The following is a 17,395-nucleotide window of genomic DNA, read 5'->3' on the forward strand; positions in this document are numbered from 1 at the left end:
GGTTAAACCTGGAGTTACCTTGGTTACCAGTACAAATTGACACTGGGTTAACGGATTAACCGGTTAACTCCGGGTGAGTGGGTGGCCCTTAATGTCTACGCAATAAGACCGAAGATGTCGTCGCGTCGGCCGAGCCGCGTCGAGAGACATTTTGCCGATTCTGTGTCGATGGGTGTTGGGAGACCTTTAGCGCTTGCGCATGACATTAAAATACATGTTGTTTTGTGCGTCTACACTACTATTAGGTACCATCAGCTGTTAAAGTGCATGGCGATTATATCAATGAAATCATTCATAATTTCTCGCAATGAACAAGGATAATCCTAACACATACTATGAAGATAAAATGTGTTATTATGTGCGTTGGACGCATTGCGTCTCACGCTACGGTTACCTACCGCTGTGTGTTCATCGCGTAAAACAATGTAGAGTTAGACCAAGGTAAGTTGGCAGCGATTTTGACACTCGTAGCACTGACTATGCGAGTGTAATCATTATGACGTTTAAAATAACACTTCTACTTTCACTATCAAAATCACTGCCAAATTAGCTTGGTCTAAATCTATGATAATTAGATTAATTGATGTAAAATGATATGCGTCAATCGCATCGCGCTTAACCATGCTTAACGCAGGTTTATCGCATAAATAAAACAACCAGCTTGAAAACTCCGTTATTCAATTTTATCACATTTGCTGGTAAAAGCTGTTATTTCATCGCTGATATTGCTCCCAATCCCAAGTGTAGAGTGACATAATTAAAGTAAGTTTTAATTATGTCACTAGAGTAAACAAAGGTTTAAAAGTCGATTTTTTGTTGTAACCAAGATAAACTTAAAAAAAAAATTGATAAACTGGTTTTAAAATTCAATTTGAGTGAGTAAATATCTAACGGAATACTTATACATACTTCAAATATTTAATTACTTAAGAATCACCTGTTTCCGCGGTCAATATTTTCAATAGCCAATCTAGTTTAAGGTCCAGAAAACGAAGTCTTTAAACTTTTTTGGATCACAATACGGCTGCCATAAAGTTAATTAGCAATCTGAAGCCTTTTCTCGAGGGACTGTATCGATTCAAATCCTGAGGTTTTGACTTTCGCTTGATAGAAAAAAAATCACTAACGTAGGTCTAAAATGCATTTTAAAAATTTGTAATAAATTATGCACACAAGTTAAAAATATTAAAATTGCTTCTAAAAATGGGCATTATCATGTTTGAGGGAACGTATCAATTAGGTATTCTTTTTACAAAAATTAAAAACATGATATCCGCGCTTTCGGGCACGTACTTCCATCTCACTTACTGAGAGTGAGAGAAGAACACGAACTTAATTAGCAGTAGACATTCTTTACCAAGTAGTTGTCCGCGGCATCGGCACCTGCTTATTCATTCACGAACTTCCGCCCGCTGATTACACCTTGTAGTGACGAGACGGCGCTAATGTAATGTGTTAATTGCCGTCTGTCTGTAACTACAGCTTCTTGTTGTGTTAGCTTGCTGCTTATTCTGAAACAAAACTCAGGCGAAACGTTAATAAACTTGTACGAAGTTTAGTTGTTTGCGAAGGGCTTCTGGCCGAAGGGGGTTGTGAGAGATCTGATGGCATATTCTGATTCAAAACAAGAAATTTAGGTGATGGTCCTACAATAAAATCTAAATAAACTTTTCTAGTTCCTGTGCCTTATACACATAAATAAAACCACTTTAACGCATTCACTGCCACCGACGCATATATGTGTTCACCGTCATACAAGTTTTTCCTAGGCGACGCCCCCTGGCAGTGAATGCGTTAAACTAACACTACCTACTATGACTAATTAGTAATTACTGACTTTGTAAGGTTTTTTTTATAATTTGAACAAAAAAGCCCCAATTATTACTGAGTAAATGTATTTACTACCGCACCTTTTTTCAGTTTTAATATTAACAGACTCACTGTTGTAAACGCATTGTATAAATAATGATAGGTATATAGTTTTTCTTAATTTTTCTCAGTACATTCTGCTTAGCTTTTGTTATTGTTTTACCTACCACAGGTAACTGATTCTCAAAATGAATAGTATTCTATTCTTGAAAATGTAAAAAACTCGACTCGGTTTTCTTATGCCGGAAATGAAATCTGATATTGATTCGTGATTCGTGAGTAATCGACTGAGTGAACACCACAAAAAGCGACTCGTACTTAAAGCAATTTGGGTTTACTAAAAAAATATACTTAATTTTATATTTTAACTAAATATCTTGTTTTAAAAAATAATCATGAAATCGAATGAAGAAGAGGCAAGAGAAAAACAATTATTGTGACAAAAGCTTCGTAGCTTTTCTTACAGCTTACTTAGCTAAAGCGGCATTTGAACTTTGAATAACTGATTATCATTTGATCTAATCTATAATAGTAGATTGTTAACCAAGGGATAAAATGGTGCCTTTCACCCGAGTTAAACACTAATCTTGAACAAAACATCTACTTTTAATTTAGAATACAAGGAAAATAAAATACATGTGCATTTAAAAAAAAACGCGCCTAAGTATAAACTTCAGTAGTATTTTTTGAGGGTGCTTTTAATTAACAATATAGGTAAAAAAATCGTTACTTATAGAATGGGGAAATAATTATCAAACTGGACATTGCACAAAAAAATCCATTGAAAACCAAAATTTCAATTGCTTGTAGTAAAAAAAAGTACTTAGAAAGTATCATTTTCTGCACACATTATAGAACAACATCAGCTACCCACTTTCAGAGCATCAGAAATGCAGGCTATTTATGAATGTAAGTAGTAGTTTTTAGGTATTTTTTTAATCACTGTTTTTTATGACATGTAAATTAAGAATGTTTTAAAGATTTTATGTGACTAATAAACATCTATAAACAAGTACGTAGGTACGAGCGCAATGCATATAAAAATATGTTGTTTTTTTAAGATTCAATGTGACTTATTATATTCCGGAATTGGCAGCCATTACGCGGCATAATTGTGTGAATAAAAGCGCAGCGCGTGCCATCGCCGCTCACTGGCCTTTCAGCATCCGGAGCCATGTCCAGGTCGCTGCCAGTGCTCTGCGCGCTGGTAGCTCTGGCTTGCGGAGGAAAGGAAACGCCAGTGAGTATTTACAGTTTTTTTTTATTCACTCAGTAGGTATTAGTCCAGTTAGCTATTCAATTTGGCCGGGCAAAACAATTTGGTCAGTAGTAAACTGCAGCAAATTAAAAAAATTGAGGCACTAAGGGTCGATCTTATTTCTACTGAAGAATTGATTGGCTAGACTATAGTAGCTTTAGCTTCTAGTAGCGATAAATATAAAGATTTTTACATTGCATAAATACATCAACAATGTCTTAAGTCAGTAAGTAGGTATGTATGAAACTTTTAAGTAAAATATCTGCCGTGGTCGTGCGGTAGGGTGCCCAGAAGGCTGACCGCATTGCCCCGCTGGACGGAAATGCTGATTCGCTGACCAAAATATTGGCCAGCCCTCTGGTCACCAGAAGCCTCTACAAGGCCCTTTGACAGCTCCTCATAGAGGCGACGCGCGCTAGGGTCTATTTGGTGATGTTGAAGACCAGAAAGGAAATTAATTTGATTGGTAGGTATTTAGAACATTTTTGTGAAATCGTTTTTTTAATTTTTATCCATCGATTTGAAAAATGTGTGTCAATTTTCTTCTCTCTAAAATCTTTCTAAGTTTCATATACAGATGTATTTCACGTCCCGAGAGATTCTGAAAGGTTTCACATTTAGTTTATTTCATCCTCACCGCAAGCCCTCCGTGCCCTGTTCTCAAAACAAGTAGGTACACATATCGCATTAGCGAAGTCGCATCACATTTTTCGAGTTAGTTTATGAGCTGCAAGGTAAGGGCTGGCATTCACTAAACTCACCGAGCTTGTCACATCTGAAAAACCAGTATAAGCGTGATCTCATCCAGGTTTCTTAGTTTTATCAAGGTGATCTGGTTCTAGAGGTAAGTTTACAATTTACAATAGAGACAGAATGTTTGTGAATTAGACAGAAGGGTTGACGGATGAGACGGCGCGGAGCGCTCGACACTATTGCTCAATGTCTCTCTCAGAGCATACGTAATGCAGCCACGGGGCATGTTCCAATATCACACGTTACTAACTGTCGCTGGCAGTGTGAAAGAAGTATGCATTGCCTTTTGATTTCGAATTTTTAGTGCTGCTAAAAACAAAAATGTTTCTGGGTTGTGTTTGTGGGAAAAATTTAAGCATGCGACTATTTGGGTAACTCCTGATTTAAACTTAATTTATTATGTAATTGTATGTATTATGTTTAATATGTATTATGATTTTGCATGCAGGGAGTGTGGCCATGCGTCTGTAACTATATTTTGATAAGACATTTCCGTCACTAGAAAAATGCGGTAAAAAAATATCGATGGTTGTCTTCCCATAGAAAAATTGAATTTTGCGACTTTTTCTAATGACAAACTATTACTTTGAGTATTTACTTTATAGTTCTATACAAATTGCGGTAAGTTTATATCTCGATGAATTTCTGTGTATAATAATAGTGAACTGAAACTCACCCATTTCATAATTTCAGTGGTAAATATTTGCTTTGTGACAATGGAGATGAATTCGCACCATTTTAAATATTAAACACCATGATACAAGTTGATGCGCATTGGGTTAGTCCCCGTGGAATCACAACTTAATAATTTTCTTTGAAATGTTATATCATTTTTATTAACATCTTTTTTGCTCTGACGTTATTCACAAAGCAAAAACATGTAGATACGGGGCACGTAGCGAGTGAATAATAAAAAATAGGGACTACAAGACTTGTCAATTTTATATCACTCTTATATGACACATACGTGTTGATGTTTCAGATTGTAAAATAAGAACCGGCTGTGAATATATAGTTGGCTGTCTTTATGTTGACAACATTCTAAACGTTATCTTTGTTGTTTATTTAGTGCAAGTAACTACCAATAGTAAATATTGAAAAAACATGTTTCAAAAGTGTTGTTAGGGGAGCAGTGTGACTACCCTTACAACCCCGAAAAGTAACTGGAGGTTTAAAGGAAAAAAATGTGGACATTATTAATTTAGTTACAAACTATGTAGATAGGTGAAACAAATTATTAAATTATAATTTTTTTTAGGTATCGTCTGCCAAGCTCATTTTTTCAGTAGTTAAGAACAAAAGAACTACTCATCCTATTTTTTGGGTGCTAGTACTATCGTAAGACATCGAGGTGCTAGTACTAGCGTAAGACGTCGAGGTGCTAGTACTGACGTAAGACATCGAGGTGCTAGTACTGACGTAAGACATCGAGGTGCTAGTACTAGCGTAAGACGTCGAGGTGCTAGTACTGACGTAAGACATCGAGGTGCTAGTACTAGCGTAAGACGTCGAGGTGCTAGTACTGACGTAAGACATCGAGGTGCTAGTACTAGCGTAAGACGTCGAGGTGCTAGTACTGACGTAAGACATCGAGGTGCTAGTACTAGCGTAAGACGTCGAGGTGCTAGTACTGACGTAAGACATCGAGGTGCTAGTACTAGCGTAAGACGTCGAGGTGCTAGTACTGACGTAAGACATCGAGGTGCTAGTACTAGCGTAAGACGTCGAGGTGCTAGTACTGACGTAAGACATCGAGGTGCTAGTACTAGCGTAAGACGTCGAGGTGCTAGTACTAGCGTAAGACAACGATAGTATACTTAATTCTCTCTATGTTCAAAATGAGAAAGTCCCTGGCCACACTATATTTGCTTTGAATTATCAGAAATACAAAATACGTTTTAATGTATTTTTTAAATGTATTGTTTCATAGCGAATATAAGAATGTCGAGATGAAATATTAAAAGTATGAAAACTATTTCAGGTCTTCAGTGATGAAATCAAAGAAATAATACAACACGTTCACAACGAGTGCGTCGGCAAGACCGGGGTCGCCGAGGGTGAGTTCGCAAAAGAAAATTGTATTTCCACTTACCTTTGTTCTACGCTCGCATGCGAGTGACGTCAAACATTCAGCCCGCTAAACCTAACACCATAGCTCTAAGATGCTCTTAGATAGGGCTGTCACATTTTTTAGATGTGGAATGTGGTGGTTAGAAAAAGCAGTTATGAAATAAGAATGTATAATAAATTGCCGAAATGGCATTCGACGTGGTTTTGGAGTGTCTCGAGTGTCTATCGGAAAGCAAGAATCCTAACCTAAATAAATGTACTGGTAACCCTATTCTCGATTCGTCTGCATTGTAGCTGTGGCGGTGGAGTGGCTTTTCTAAAGGACTCATTTCTTAAGTCTGCCATTAGTTTTCAAGAGCTATAAGTGTGTTTTTGTAGAAAGTGTGTAAAAATGCATTTGACATCTTTATATTTTTCTCTTCTATTTTCAAACACCTACAGCAAAGCCGAGATTTTATTTGTATAAAAAAACATGTATTTTTATGTATGTATCAGTGTCATAAAAAGTACACATAAATCCGTCTACTATATTATGCTTTGTATATTTTTATTTTATTTTTACATGAATGTGGCGTAGTCGGCCTTAAGTTATTTGTAGTATTTGCCAATAACCAAACTTCTGAAAAATTTAATAATTTAAACTCCAATGTAACCTGAAACAAATATGCTTAGTACTTGCTAAATCCATGCACAGCTATACCAATAAATTATTTTTAAAAAGACGTCACCTCTACTCACTTTCACTTCTATTGTTTTGAAAAACATGTCTCGCGTTTGAGTACATTAAAGAGTCTTTATTCTTACTTGCCCCCAGAGGATATAGCGAATTGCGAAAACGGCATATTTAAGGAGGACACCAAATTGAAGTGCTATATGTTTTGCCTGCTGGAAGAAGCGAGTCTCGTGAGTTGTTTTATTTGTTTCTCTTCATTTAGGTTTCAGGCTTATATAACATAGTTACGTGATTAAACTGCTTATAAATTTTGCATGGGTTTATTGCCTTAGTAAATATACATAAGTATGGATGTTGCATGGCAAGAAAAAGAGATTTTATATTTGATTTTTTCTTATTGATCATGTAAGTTACGAGAACTTTTAAAATATAAATATAAGTAATTTTTTTGTATCGTACCTTTCGTACCGTCGTGACCTCCCGGTACCTTAAATACACATATGCCCGTTGTAATTAACGTGCAATATGGCGTATTAATTCTTGGTTTTGCCTGGCAGGTGGATGAAAACGATACGGTAGATTACGAAATGATGGTGAGCCTGATCCCCGAGCAGTACTCCGACAGAGTTTCCAAGATGATTTTTGCGTGCAAACATTTAGGTGAGAAATTACTTATATTATTACTACTCTACTTATTTAAAGTGGCTCCTCATTTAAAGAGTTTTCTAAAACGTAAGCGTCTGTTAGTACAATCACCATCAAGATTAGTCGATACATCAATGCACCAAAAGTATCTGCCACCCTCGAATACTTTTACAAATAGAGATATATCTCTACAGTTCGCGTTCAAAAGTAAATGTGTCTCAAATAAAAACATATCTTTTTGTTAGGCTATTAGAAAATATAGATACTTTTGACGCGTAGTCTAATCTGCTACTTTTGATGCTGACTATATGAAACCTCTATAAGCTCGGAGAGATGTATTTACTATAAAACAGGGCCATTAGTAACTTAGATATCTTTTTTTCAGATACACCTGACAAAGATAAATGCCAAAGGGCATTTGACGTTCACAAATGTTCATATTCGAAGGATCCAGATGTAAGTAAGGTTTTATTTCTATATTTTCAGTCCTATTTTCTAAAATGTTCGTCAAATGCAAGTGAGATCTGTTGCACTTTGTAAGTAAGTAATCGAAACTTCATGATAATGTCATTAAGTGTACATAATCCATTAGCATTTCAATGATATAAATTTTTAGTGTGAAGATATCGAAGCTTCAATTAACGTTGTTCCGTTCCGCTGTGTAGAGATTATCAATATATAGCATGATTAAAATCGACAAGTGCACATCCCTAAAACGCACACATAGGTACACAGCTTGCCCACCACTTAAGTGGCTACGGCTTGAGTATCAAATTTTGTACTGAGAACAGACAACTTGCGTGCTTGTTTCAAACTTATTTAGAATCAGGCGTTACTTTGCGGAAATCCATATTAATTAAATTAAAAAAATTACTTTGGTAATCCGCGAGTTAAAAATGTGCTATTCAATCAGTGCTAACCCTTTATACTTACATGCGTATTTTTGACATGTAATTAATATTCCCACCCTCCCACCGCAAAAGTAAATACGCAAAACAAACTACCACCAAAAGTACAAAAATCGACACGAGTTTCGGATCGCCTCTCTACGAGGCATCCTCGGGAGATGCTGGAGATGTGAACGGTCTGACGCCCGGCAACTGAATCCAGATTAGCAAAGTAATACAACATTTTTGTTTTCATTTTGACTTATTCTTGGCAAGTTACTTAAATATTCCGACCGAGCTATTTGACTGGCTCATTAAATATTTGTCACTTCTCATTCTTATGAAGGGTTCATGCTTAACAGTATATTAATAATTTGTTCGTATTTCTTTTCAGTTATATTTCTTATTCTAGACTACGAGGAAGCTTGTGTGCTGACGAAAAAGAGAAGACTATGGTAACAATAAAAGTTAATAAATATACTTCTTAACTGCAAATATTTGTTTTCATTCAATGCCCTACATACTTTCTGGTATAATTCATATAAAGATGAAAATTTTTAACGATTTTCCCGACGTTTACTTGCATTACTCGTCCATTATTAGAAATAATGTGTTTTCTAGGAGCATTTTTAGCGAATAAACATTTTTTTAATTACAAGATTTGCGATTAAGTATTTTAACCGTAACTTGTAGGGTCTAACCCGTGGTCGTTATCGTCACATCGTCAGGCACCGAAACAACTAAAACTAAATAAAAATCTTGTAATAAACTCCGCATTTCTAAAAGTCGGGTTCCGGAGATTATTATTATTCGTAGGCCAAATATAATTACAAGTCATATTGCCACTGTCTAGAGAGCAGAAAATACTTGTAAATAAAGACGTAATTTGGCGCTTGCCGCAGGCTCTTGGCCGCCTATTTTTCATGAAATCTCCCTCAAGTTTATTCAGATCTTGAAAGAAGTATAATGCTGAGGAATTAATTTGCTTTACGAGATTTTTTGGGAAAATAAATGGGTTCGAATCTTGTATAACGCGTAATTGCGATCTTTAGTGAAATTAAATCCGCGGGAGCTCCACCAGTGAGCGGCGGCAATTTTAAAATTCATTTTACAAAGGGAGCACTGGATGTGTTTCGTTTTCCTTTATGAAAACCAATAAAGAATCATTTAAGAAGAATATTATTGTCTACAGAAAGATTTCAATTAAGTTACTTTTTAAATAAATGTGAGGCAGTGATAAAAAATAGGTAGTATTGATTTTTTTACATAAGAAATTAATTCTACGTCAGACTCTATAATTTACGTGGATGAATCGGCCACCTAATGTAATACCTAGACAGATACTTTTTCAATAATTGCAAGCGCTGTATTCTTTCGTCTTACTTACATTTTACTTATTCGTTTTTCCGTTGTCAACTTCCCTTAATAGTTTCGCCATGTCCGTCTATTTGCCTGAGCAGCTCACTAAGTGCTAAAAAGCTCCAATTATGTATGGGTGTATAATTCAATCACGCAGTCAATACTTTGACTAAAATAAAAATCAGAAATAATAATTTAGGCTACCTTCTCTTCACGTAAAATGCGGATGAGTTTCGCAACCCTTAGCCCTTTCGGTATCGTAGGATATGTATTATTCTTCTTCTTTTAAAATATGGCATCCATCAAATCTATGATGATTTTGCCAATGTCAAGTCGTTGTTCGGTAGTTGCTTTTAGTAAAGAGATAGCTGGACTTTAACCACATGATGAATTGGTTGTTAAATAAAACATGGTTAAACGCGTTTTAAGATTAGTTTTTCATTAGCTGCACACTTCCACGATAGTTCACTGCATAATAAGCTATCAATAAGTATTACATTTTAAACAACATTAATGAGCAAAGAGCCCAAAAAACTATTCTCGAGACGTCTTTGCCATCTTGAATCTCAACGACAACGCAATAGGATGTCTTTTATAACGAATGAATGGGGGTCTTCATGAACCATAAAGTGATTATTTTCGGGTATAATCGTTCCGTTCCGCTCAATTTGTATGATTATTGGAGACTAGCTGTTGCCCGCGACTTCGTCCGCGTGGAATCTTATCTTGAACATTTTACATCTTTAGTAGGTACCTATAATTTTCATATCCAAGCAATGTTGAAATTACTTTTCTTTTTTTGCAAATTGTATGAAGTTTTAAGTAAAGTGGATTTTGATGTTGGTTGCTGTAATTCAACATGATGACTATCTTAGAAGTTTCAAAGAATTTGTAATGGATTCATACTTTCAACCCCTTTTTAACCCAGGTAGGGGACGAATTTTTAAAAACGCTGAAGTTAGTTTTCTTGTATTTTAATAATATGCAATTAAGTATACAAAGTTTCAAGTTTCGTACACGAAAAACATTTTGATCTCCATACAAACTTTCAACCCCCTCGAGGGATAATTTTTCAAAAACGCTGAAATTAGTTTTCTTCTCTTTTATTAAAATACCTTTTTACGAAGTTTCAAGCAGGGACCGGTCTGGTATTCCCTCCGAGGGTTTTTGAAGGGGTATAAACCCTTTCGTTTGGCTTTTTAAGCGCTTCACAATACGGGTAAGCTTAGGAACGGGTATCAACCCGTTCCTAAGCGCTAACCCCTTAAAGGGGTATCGATTATAAATTATAACGCTTATGCCATTTTCAACTTTCTCTTGGTAAAAACAGAATCAAATATTGCTTATTTATGTTTAAAGAGAAGAATTGGGTGTCTAGCGCGTTAACAGCACAGGAGTCATAAGTTTTTGAATTAGGAAGGATACCCTTTCATTTAGCGGTATGTCTGAAAGGGAAACTCATTCCTAGAGCTAAGTCAAATGAACCGGTAAGCCATTCAAAGGGATCGTTAGGCCTATTCGATGAACGGCTAAGCCATTTAAAGGCTTTTTTTCTGGGAAGGGGTGGACGGGTCCCTGGTTTCAAGTTTCTCGCTTAAAATAAAATTCGAACGTAATACAAAACTTTCAACCCCATTTTAACCCGTTTAGGCGATGAATTAAAAAAAACCGCTGAAATAAGTTTTTTTTCTGTTTATTATAATACCTTTTTGAGAAGTTTCAAGTTCCTAACTTACTATAAAATTTGAACCCCAAGATAAACTTTCATCCCCTTTTAGCCCCCTCAGGGGTTATATTTTTAATAACTTTCAGTTAATGTTATTTTGTTATCTTATATTATGCCTTTATAAGAAATTTTAAAGAATCTGTAATGTATTCCAACTTTCAACCCCTTTTTAAGCCTGTTAGGGGATGAATTCTTAAAAACGCTGTAATTACTTTTCTTGTATTTTAATAATATGCCCATGTACAGAGCTTCAAGTCCCGCACTAAAAAAAAGTTGATCTCCATACAAACTTTCAACCCCTTCTTCACCACCTTAGGGGATGAAATTGCAAAATTGCTGAAATTCGTTTTCTTGTATTTTAATAATATAGGTATCTTTTGACGAAGTTTCGAATTCCTAGATTTAAAAAAAACTTGAACCCCATATGAACTTTCATCTTCTTTTTAACCCCCTCAGGGGTTGAATTTGTCAAGGTTGCTTCTTAGCTCTTGTACACTATAAATGCAACCTAGTGTGTAAATTTCAACTTTCTAGCAAATATAGTTTCGGCTCTGCGTTGATGAGTCAGTCAATCAGTCAGGACACGTGCATTTATATATATACAATATATAGATCAGGAAATGAACATAATAATAAAGTTAAGTATCCTTTGAAAAATTGGCGGCCAAGTGGAACTCAATAACAAGTGGCAGCATAGTTGAATTGTAATTGTGTCCCCCTCTTACTTTTGAAACGTGCATCCAAAAATATAGAAAATATCTTGAAATTCAAGCTTAAGTAAAGACTTTCAATCAAAGCGATAACGAATATGATTATGAAGACGTAGACTTTTTTTATACCATACGTGGGTGGCCAACAAGCATGCGGCTCGCCTGATGGCAAGCAATATCCGTAGTCTATGGACGCCTGCAACTTCAGAGGTGTTACATGCGCGTTGTCGACCCTAACACTCCGTAACCTCTTTGGGCTCTGGCAACCTTACTCACCGGCAGGAACACAACATTAAGGGTAAGGTCTAGTGTTATTTGGCTGCGGTTTTCTGTAAGGTCATCGAGAAATAAGTAAGCATAGAGTGCTCACTCTATAAATCAGTTTTGTTATCGAAATGCTTATTATTTTCGTAGTTAACATCAGCGTCAAGTAGGTAGCGGATTTATCAGTACTTGACAATAGGATGTCGAGAGTGTGTGTAAAATAATAAACGTTTTGGTAACAAAACTGATGTATGGAGTGAGTACTCTATGCTAACTTATTTCTCTATGGTAAGGCACTGGTAAGGTGGAGGTGGATCACTAGAAGACGCGGCGTGGCCGGTGGTCTAGTGGTCAGGAACTTAGTCGCGTAAGCTGAAGACGCGGGTTCGATTCCCGCCTCGGCCAGCGGTGAACTTGGTCACTTTTACTTTGGTGTATGATATCTATTTCAGTTTATAATTTATATCTAGTAGGGTGACTACTTAAAACACACAAATCAAATATTATTCTAAAAATAGTTAGAAAATAAAGCTTTCAATAACAATTATTTTAAACATATTCGGTTGACCCATTGATGAGTTTTTTTACATAAATTCTCTTCTTATTAAAAGGACGTAAATGCCGGAAAGAAACTACTTTTTGTTAGAGTATGGCTTTTATGTCGTATGGAGTTCCGAAACCCTCCCTAACCGAACACGCCTTAATTCATATAATATTTATTATACAGAAGTAAGATATTGAAAGAAACACGCATACAAGAACTTGAAAGGAAAAGGATGTACGAAATTGATACCTAGATGGCTTTATTAATTTTATGAAAAATATTATAGCTGGCTAGATATCAATTTACAAATACCTATAATGTTACCTAAACTAGTCCATTACCTATTCAATTCAACATTTACCAGTCACTGCAGTAAAATCTAAGATTTACCGAGTCAACGTTCGGCAAAAGTCTGGTAAATCCTAAGTTTTACCGGAGTCAGGTATAAAAAGTAACATAGAGGTAAATGTTTTTATTTTCTTCCTATTTCTATATTTTAGCTAATTTCCACGAGGATATATTGGACCTCTTTCGGACCTTCGGTATTACAATATGTACCTTCTGTATCAGGGCGCTCTCTTATTAAGTAATTAATATAAATAATATAATAAATATATTATGTATATTCTTATTTCTTCACCCTCGCGAAATAAAACACCACCAGGGCCAGATAACCCCTCAAAATAACTGGTTCATTGTCACAACCATAACAGTCACTGATTTAGAAAAAAAGTAAATTATTAAACCCCCAATTACAATAAAAGAGCACATTATTTAACAGCAAAACGACATTCAAAAGACGGAAAACCGAGGGTCGGAACATCTGCACATAAAGAGGCAATTTGGAGATTGCCGGGGGCGCGCAGCCGACACGGTGAATTGTACTCGAACGTATTCAAAATTAAAAAACCAAGAAAATGTTGCAGAGAAATTCATTGCGGTAAAATAAACAGGAGTGGCTTGTTAGGTTCTGTGGACATCAGTGCGGGTGCGGGTCATAGTGCGCCAGAGTCACGCTCTGCAAACAGATCGCGGCGCCGCGCCTAGCGTCCTGACTTTCCTGCTCCCAGCTCCCTTACCCTGAAGGTGGCAATATTTGAATTATTTTTATCATACGATCTGATTTTCATTTTACGCTGTAGGTCAAGAGCAAAAATCAGGTACTGCAACGTATTTTTATGAGCTTTGTGTGATTTGCTTTAATTATAATAAAACCGCGAAAACAAAATACAGCTTAAATATCCCATTTTAATAGTAATTATAAGATTTATAAGTAGGTCGAGTATTACTACAACTTAACTTTATAACTTTATATTACTTACAATTGTTTGGAATTCCACAATTTAGTTTGACTGACTATAGTTACAGCATATTTTTCATAATTATGTTTGTAACATCCCATAAACATAATTTAATTTGTTTAGTTAGTTATTTTAATAAGTTCACTTCAAATAAGCGCCTCCGCCCGTATAGTATTAAAATATCGGAATCAAATTCAATGTGTTGATAACGGTGAATAATCGAATAGATTTTAATCATGCTAAGGCCATCTATTGGACAAAATAACGGAACATAATTACGAAATTGGCTGTATCTGGCAGGCAGTAGCGTTCAGCAGGCTGCGGATATCGCAATTTGGCCGGGGCCGTAATAACGCGCTGCCCGCCGCGCGACGTGCGCTGCCTGCCCGCCGCCGCCGGCCGCCGCTCTTCCACCGGCCACGTACTTCTGCTTCGCACACGCGACTACTACTAAGGGGGTATCTAAAGTACGGAAGGATAAGGGTTTGGTATTATTGTTTATATCGTTTTGATGACTGTCTATATCTTACGATGCTTATAGTGTAATGGACGTTCGTGTTTTTTTTCTCGTACTCGTATATATCTACTTACCAGCCACTTATTAGCCACTTGCACCAATCACGAACCTAGGGTTAGGCCCTACTCATAGTGTTGTGTTCCTGCCGGTGAGTAAGGTTGCTAGTGCTCAACGAGGGTAAGGAATGTTAGGTTTGGCAACGCGCATGTAACCTCTGGAGTTGCAGGCGTCCACAGTTACGGAGACTGCTTACCATCAGGCAGCCCGTATGCTTGTCTGCCACCGACGTACCTTAAAAATGTACCATGTTCTCTATTGATTAAAGTAATGAGAAGTTCTTTTTAATAAAAACTTTACGACTTTTCCCTATCAAACATTATTTAGAGTTATTGTAATTTTAATAATTTTCTAAGTCATTTACATTAACAATAGATTTTTTTAATAAATATTTTTAATAGAAAAGTAAACACAAATGGGTGGATAAACAATTAAAAACTTAAATTAAAAACTTATAAATTTATCATTTAGGTAATGGACCTCTCGATATTTACTTGATAGACTTAATTTAACTCATCTGCACTAAACTGCAGCTAAAACACGCTATTTTTAAGGCATTAAATTGCATATTAAACCAAATATTTTCATTTACTTGAATGGGTAAATAAAAATATGATAAAAAATGTAATATTTGTAGTGCTTTGGTGTCCACTAGCCTGTAACAGTTTTCTTTTCGATATATGAGACACAATTTATATGTTAATGAAGTAAGTGGGTGGTGCTTCGAAGTGGCCTGGCCGCCGGACGCCGGAGTCGCCCTCAAATTATTCGTGTGCCCCCTAACCGGAATATTAATAGCTTCGAACGGTAACTGCATAGTGATTTGATAATCACAAACAGTGGACAGTCAATACGAAACAAACTGGTTTGCATCGGGGTGGCTTATATCGGCTGGACGATGAAAATGCGGACGCCCCCGAACAATGCGCTGTGCTCCTGAATATTACGCTTTCATCGACCGAAACATTGACGAGCACAAAAGGACTTGCCTACACGTATTTACTTTAAGGCCACTTGGTGACATGAAAATACTAGTTGAGTCGAACTTTGCCCATCTCCATACGACCTTTTCACTCAGTGAGCCCGACTAATATGATTGATTTAATTTTAAGCTCCAACCAATCACCAATCCAATCGAGCTACTAAACCAATCAATCAATCGAGGTTTTATAATAGTGTTAATGTAATAAGGACCGGAGTTCAGATTTAAAAACTGAGTATTGGTTGCGGTTTTTATAAAACTTTGGTACCGTAGGTCATTATTTTACGCTAGGGCGATACTTGCTCGGAATTTGTCATTTGCGTTCATATGTAAACCACAGCAGACCTATAGGAAGTGCCACTGCGGTAAAATGAGATGGATGTATGAGTATGAATCTGAACACGTATATATATATATATATATACATACATGGGTTATAATTAAGCCCCGGAATCTGTATGGCTTCGGAAAAAATTCAGATATTGTCTGCGGCACCTTGTTTTTTCTATCTAGGGTAATTCCAGGATAGATGCCCCTTTTTGAAATAGCTTTATAACTCAATAAATCATCATTTTATAGCAATGTGTCGTATACGTATGCTAACTATGGCTGTATTATTTGACTGTACTTGTTTTGATATATGTCGTATAGATTTTGTATAAATCGTACTTTATTGACCTCTTAAAAATGGGATAGGTGCCCACCGTGGGGGATAGATGACTCGTCGCAACAAATGGGCCAGAGGAAAGCCCTGTGCCCTGTTAAATCAAGCAACCTAAAATATAAGTAATCGATTTTTTATATTCATTATTATTAAGTGTCGTGTGTGTGTGTTCCACATGTTCTTTTATATTTTGCCATTTTGCCCCTCTGAGATATAATAATTATTTGAAACATGTTAAGAATAGCTGCCCTTAGGGATGCCCTTAGATGCCTATGTCGATTCGAAAACAGGGCAACTATACTTTTAGCAGAGAATAGATGCCCTTTCCAATAAAAAAAAAACAAAGTAATAAAAAATAAAATATATTAATCCATTAAGCCTAAACTTCAGTGCACCCAAATCTTCTTCTTCTTTTCCCTGGTCGCCTTTTCCCGTTATACGGGGTCGGCTTTCTTTATTCTGAGTTTCTAGTCAGTTCTATTCTGAGCGTCTTCCATACGTAAGTTAAGGCCATCCATATCCTTCTCAATAGTTTTCGTCCTTGCAGTAAGCGGTCTTCGTCGTCCTCTTTTTATAGTATTCATGGATTTTCTGATAATGTGATTTTCCGGCCTTCGCATTATATGACCATACCACCTCAGTCAGGATTCAGATTTTTTATCCGTGATGGGTGAGACTTTATAGCTGCCTGTGATTTATATAAATAAATAAATAAATATTATAGGACATTATTACACAAATTGACTAAGTCCCACAGTAAGCTCAATAGGGCTTGTGTTGAGGGCTAAGTACAACGATATATATAATATATAAATATTTATAAATACTTAAATAACACCCATGACTCGGGAACAAATATCCATGCTCATCACACGAATAAATGCCCTTACCAGGATTTGAACCCGGGACCATCAGCTTCGTAGGCAGGGTCACTACCCACTAGGCCAAACCGGTCGTCAATATGTTACGTATCTTGTCCTTGGGTGTCACCCCCGCTGACCATCGAAGCATTCGCATTTCTGACGAGTAAGTGATCTCCATTTGTACCAGGCTACCGAAACTCTATCAGCATTGTCTGTGTCGATATTTTTTGTGACCCAAGGTTTTTGAACATGT

At 36.3% G+C, this 17,395-nt stretch overlaps 1 protein-coding gene across 1 annotated transcript; it reads left to right on the forward strand.

Annotated features, from left to right (window-relative positions):
* Positions 1-2,952: 2,952 nt before the first annotated feature.
* On the forward strand, positions 2,953-8,650 carry LOC133518979 (general odorant-binding protein 83a-like). The gene is made up of 6 exons (XM_061852804.1): positions 2,953-3,109; positions 5,862-5,937; positions 6,765-6,853; positions 7,181-7,283; positions 7,654-7,724; positions 8,550-8,650. The coding sequence occupies exons 1-6, from the start codon at positions 3,044-3,046 to the stop codon at positions 8,565-8,567; spliced, it is 423 nt and encodes a 140-aa protein (XP_061708788.1). The 5' UTR covers positions 2,953-3,043; the 3' UTR covers positions 8,568-8,650.
* Positions 8,651-17,395: the final 8,745 nt, after the last annotated feature.

Source organism: Cydia pomonella, chromosome 6 (genome assembly GCF_033807575.1).
Source record: "Cydia pomonella isolate Wapato2018A chromosome 6, ilCydPomo1, whole genome shotgun sequence".
Taxonomy (NCBI): domain Eukaryota; kingdom Metazoa; phylum Arthropoda; class Insecta; order Lepidoptera; family Tortricidae; genus Cydia; species Cydia pomonella.

Excerpts from the sequence above, each read along its gene's own strand:
- LOC133518979 (XM_061852804.1), top strand. The coding sequence starts at position 3,044 with ATGTCCAGGTCGCTGCCAGTGCTCTGCGCGCTGGTAGCTCTGGCTTGC. Across the intron at positions 5,938-6,764 it reads CAAGACCGGGGTCGCCGAGG|AGGATATAGCGAATTGCGAA; the intron begins GTGAGTTCGCAA and ends ACTTGCCCCCAG. Across the intron at positions 7,284-7,653 it reads TTTTGCGTGCAAACATTTAG|ATACACCTGACAAAGATAAA; the intron begins GTGAGAAATTAC and ends TCTTTTTTTCAG.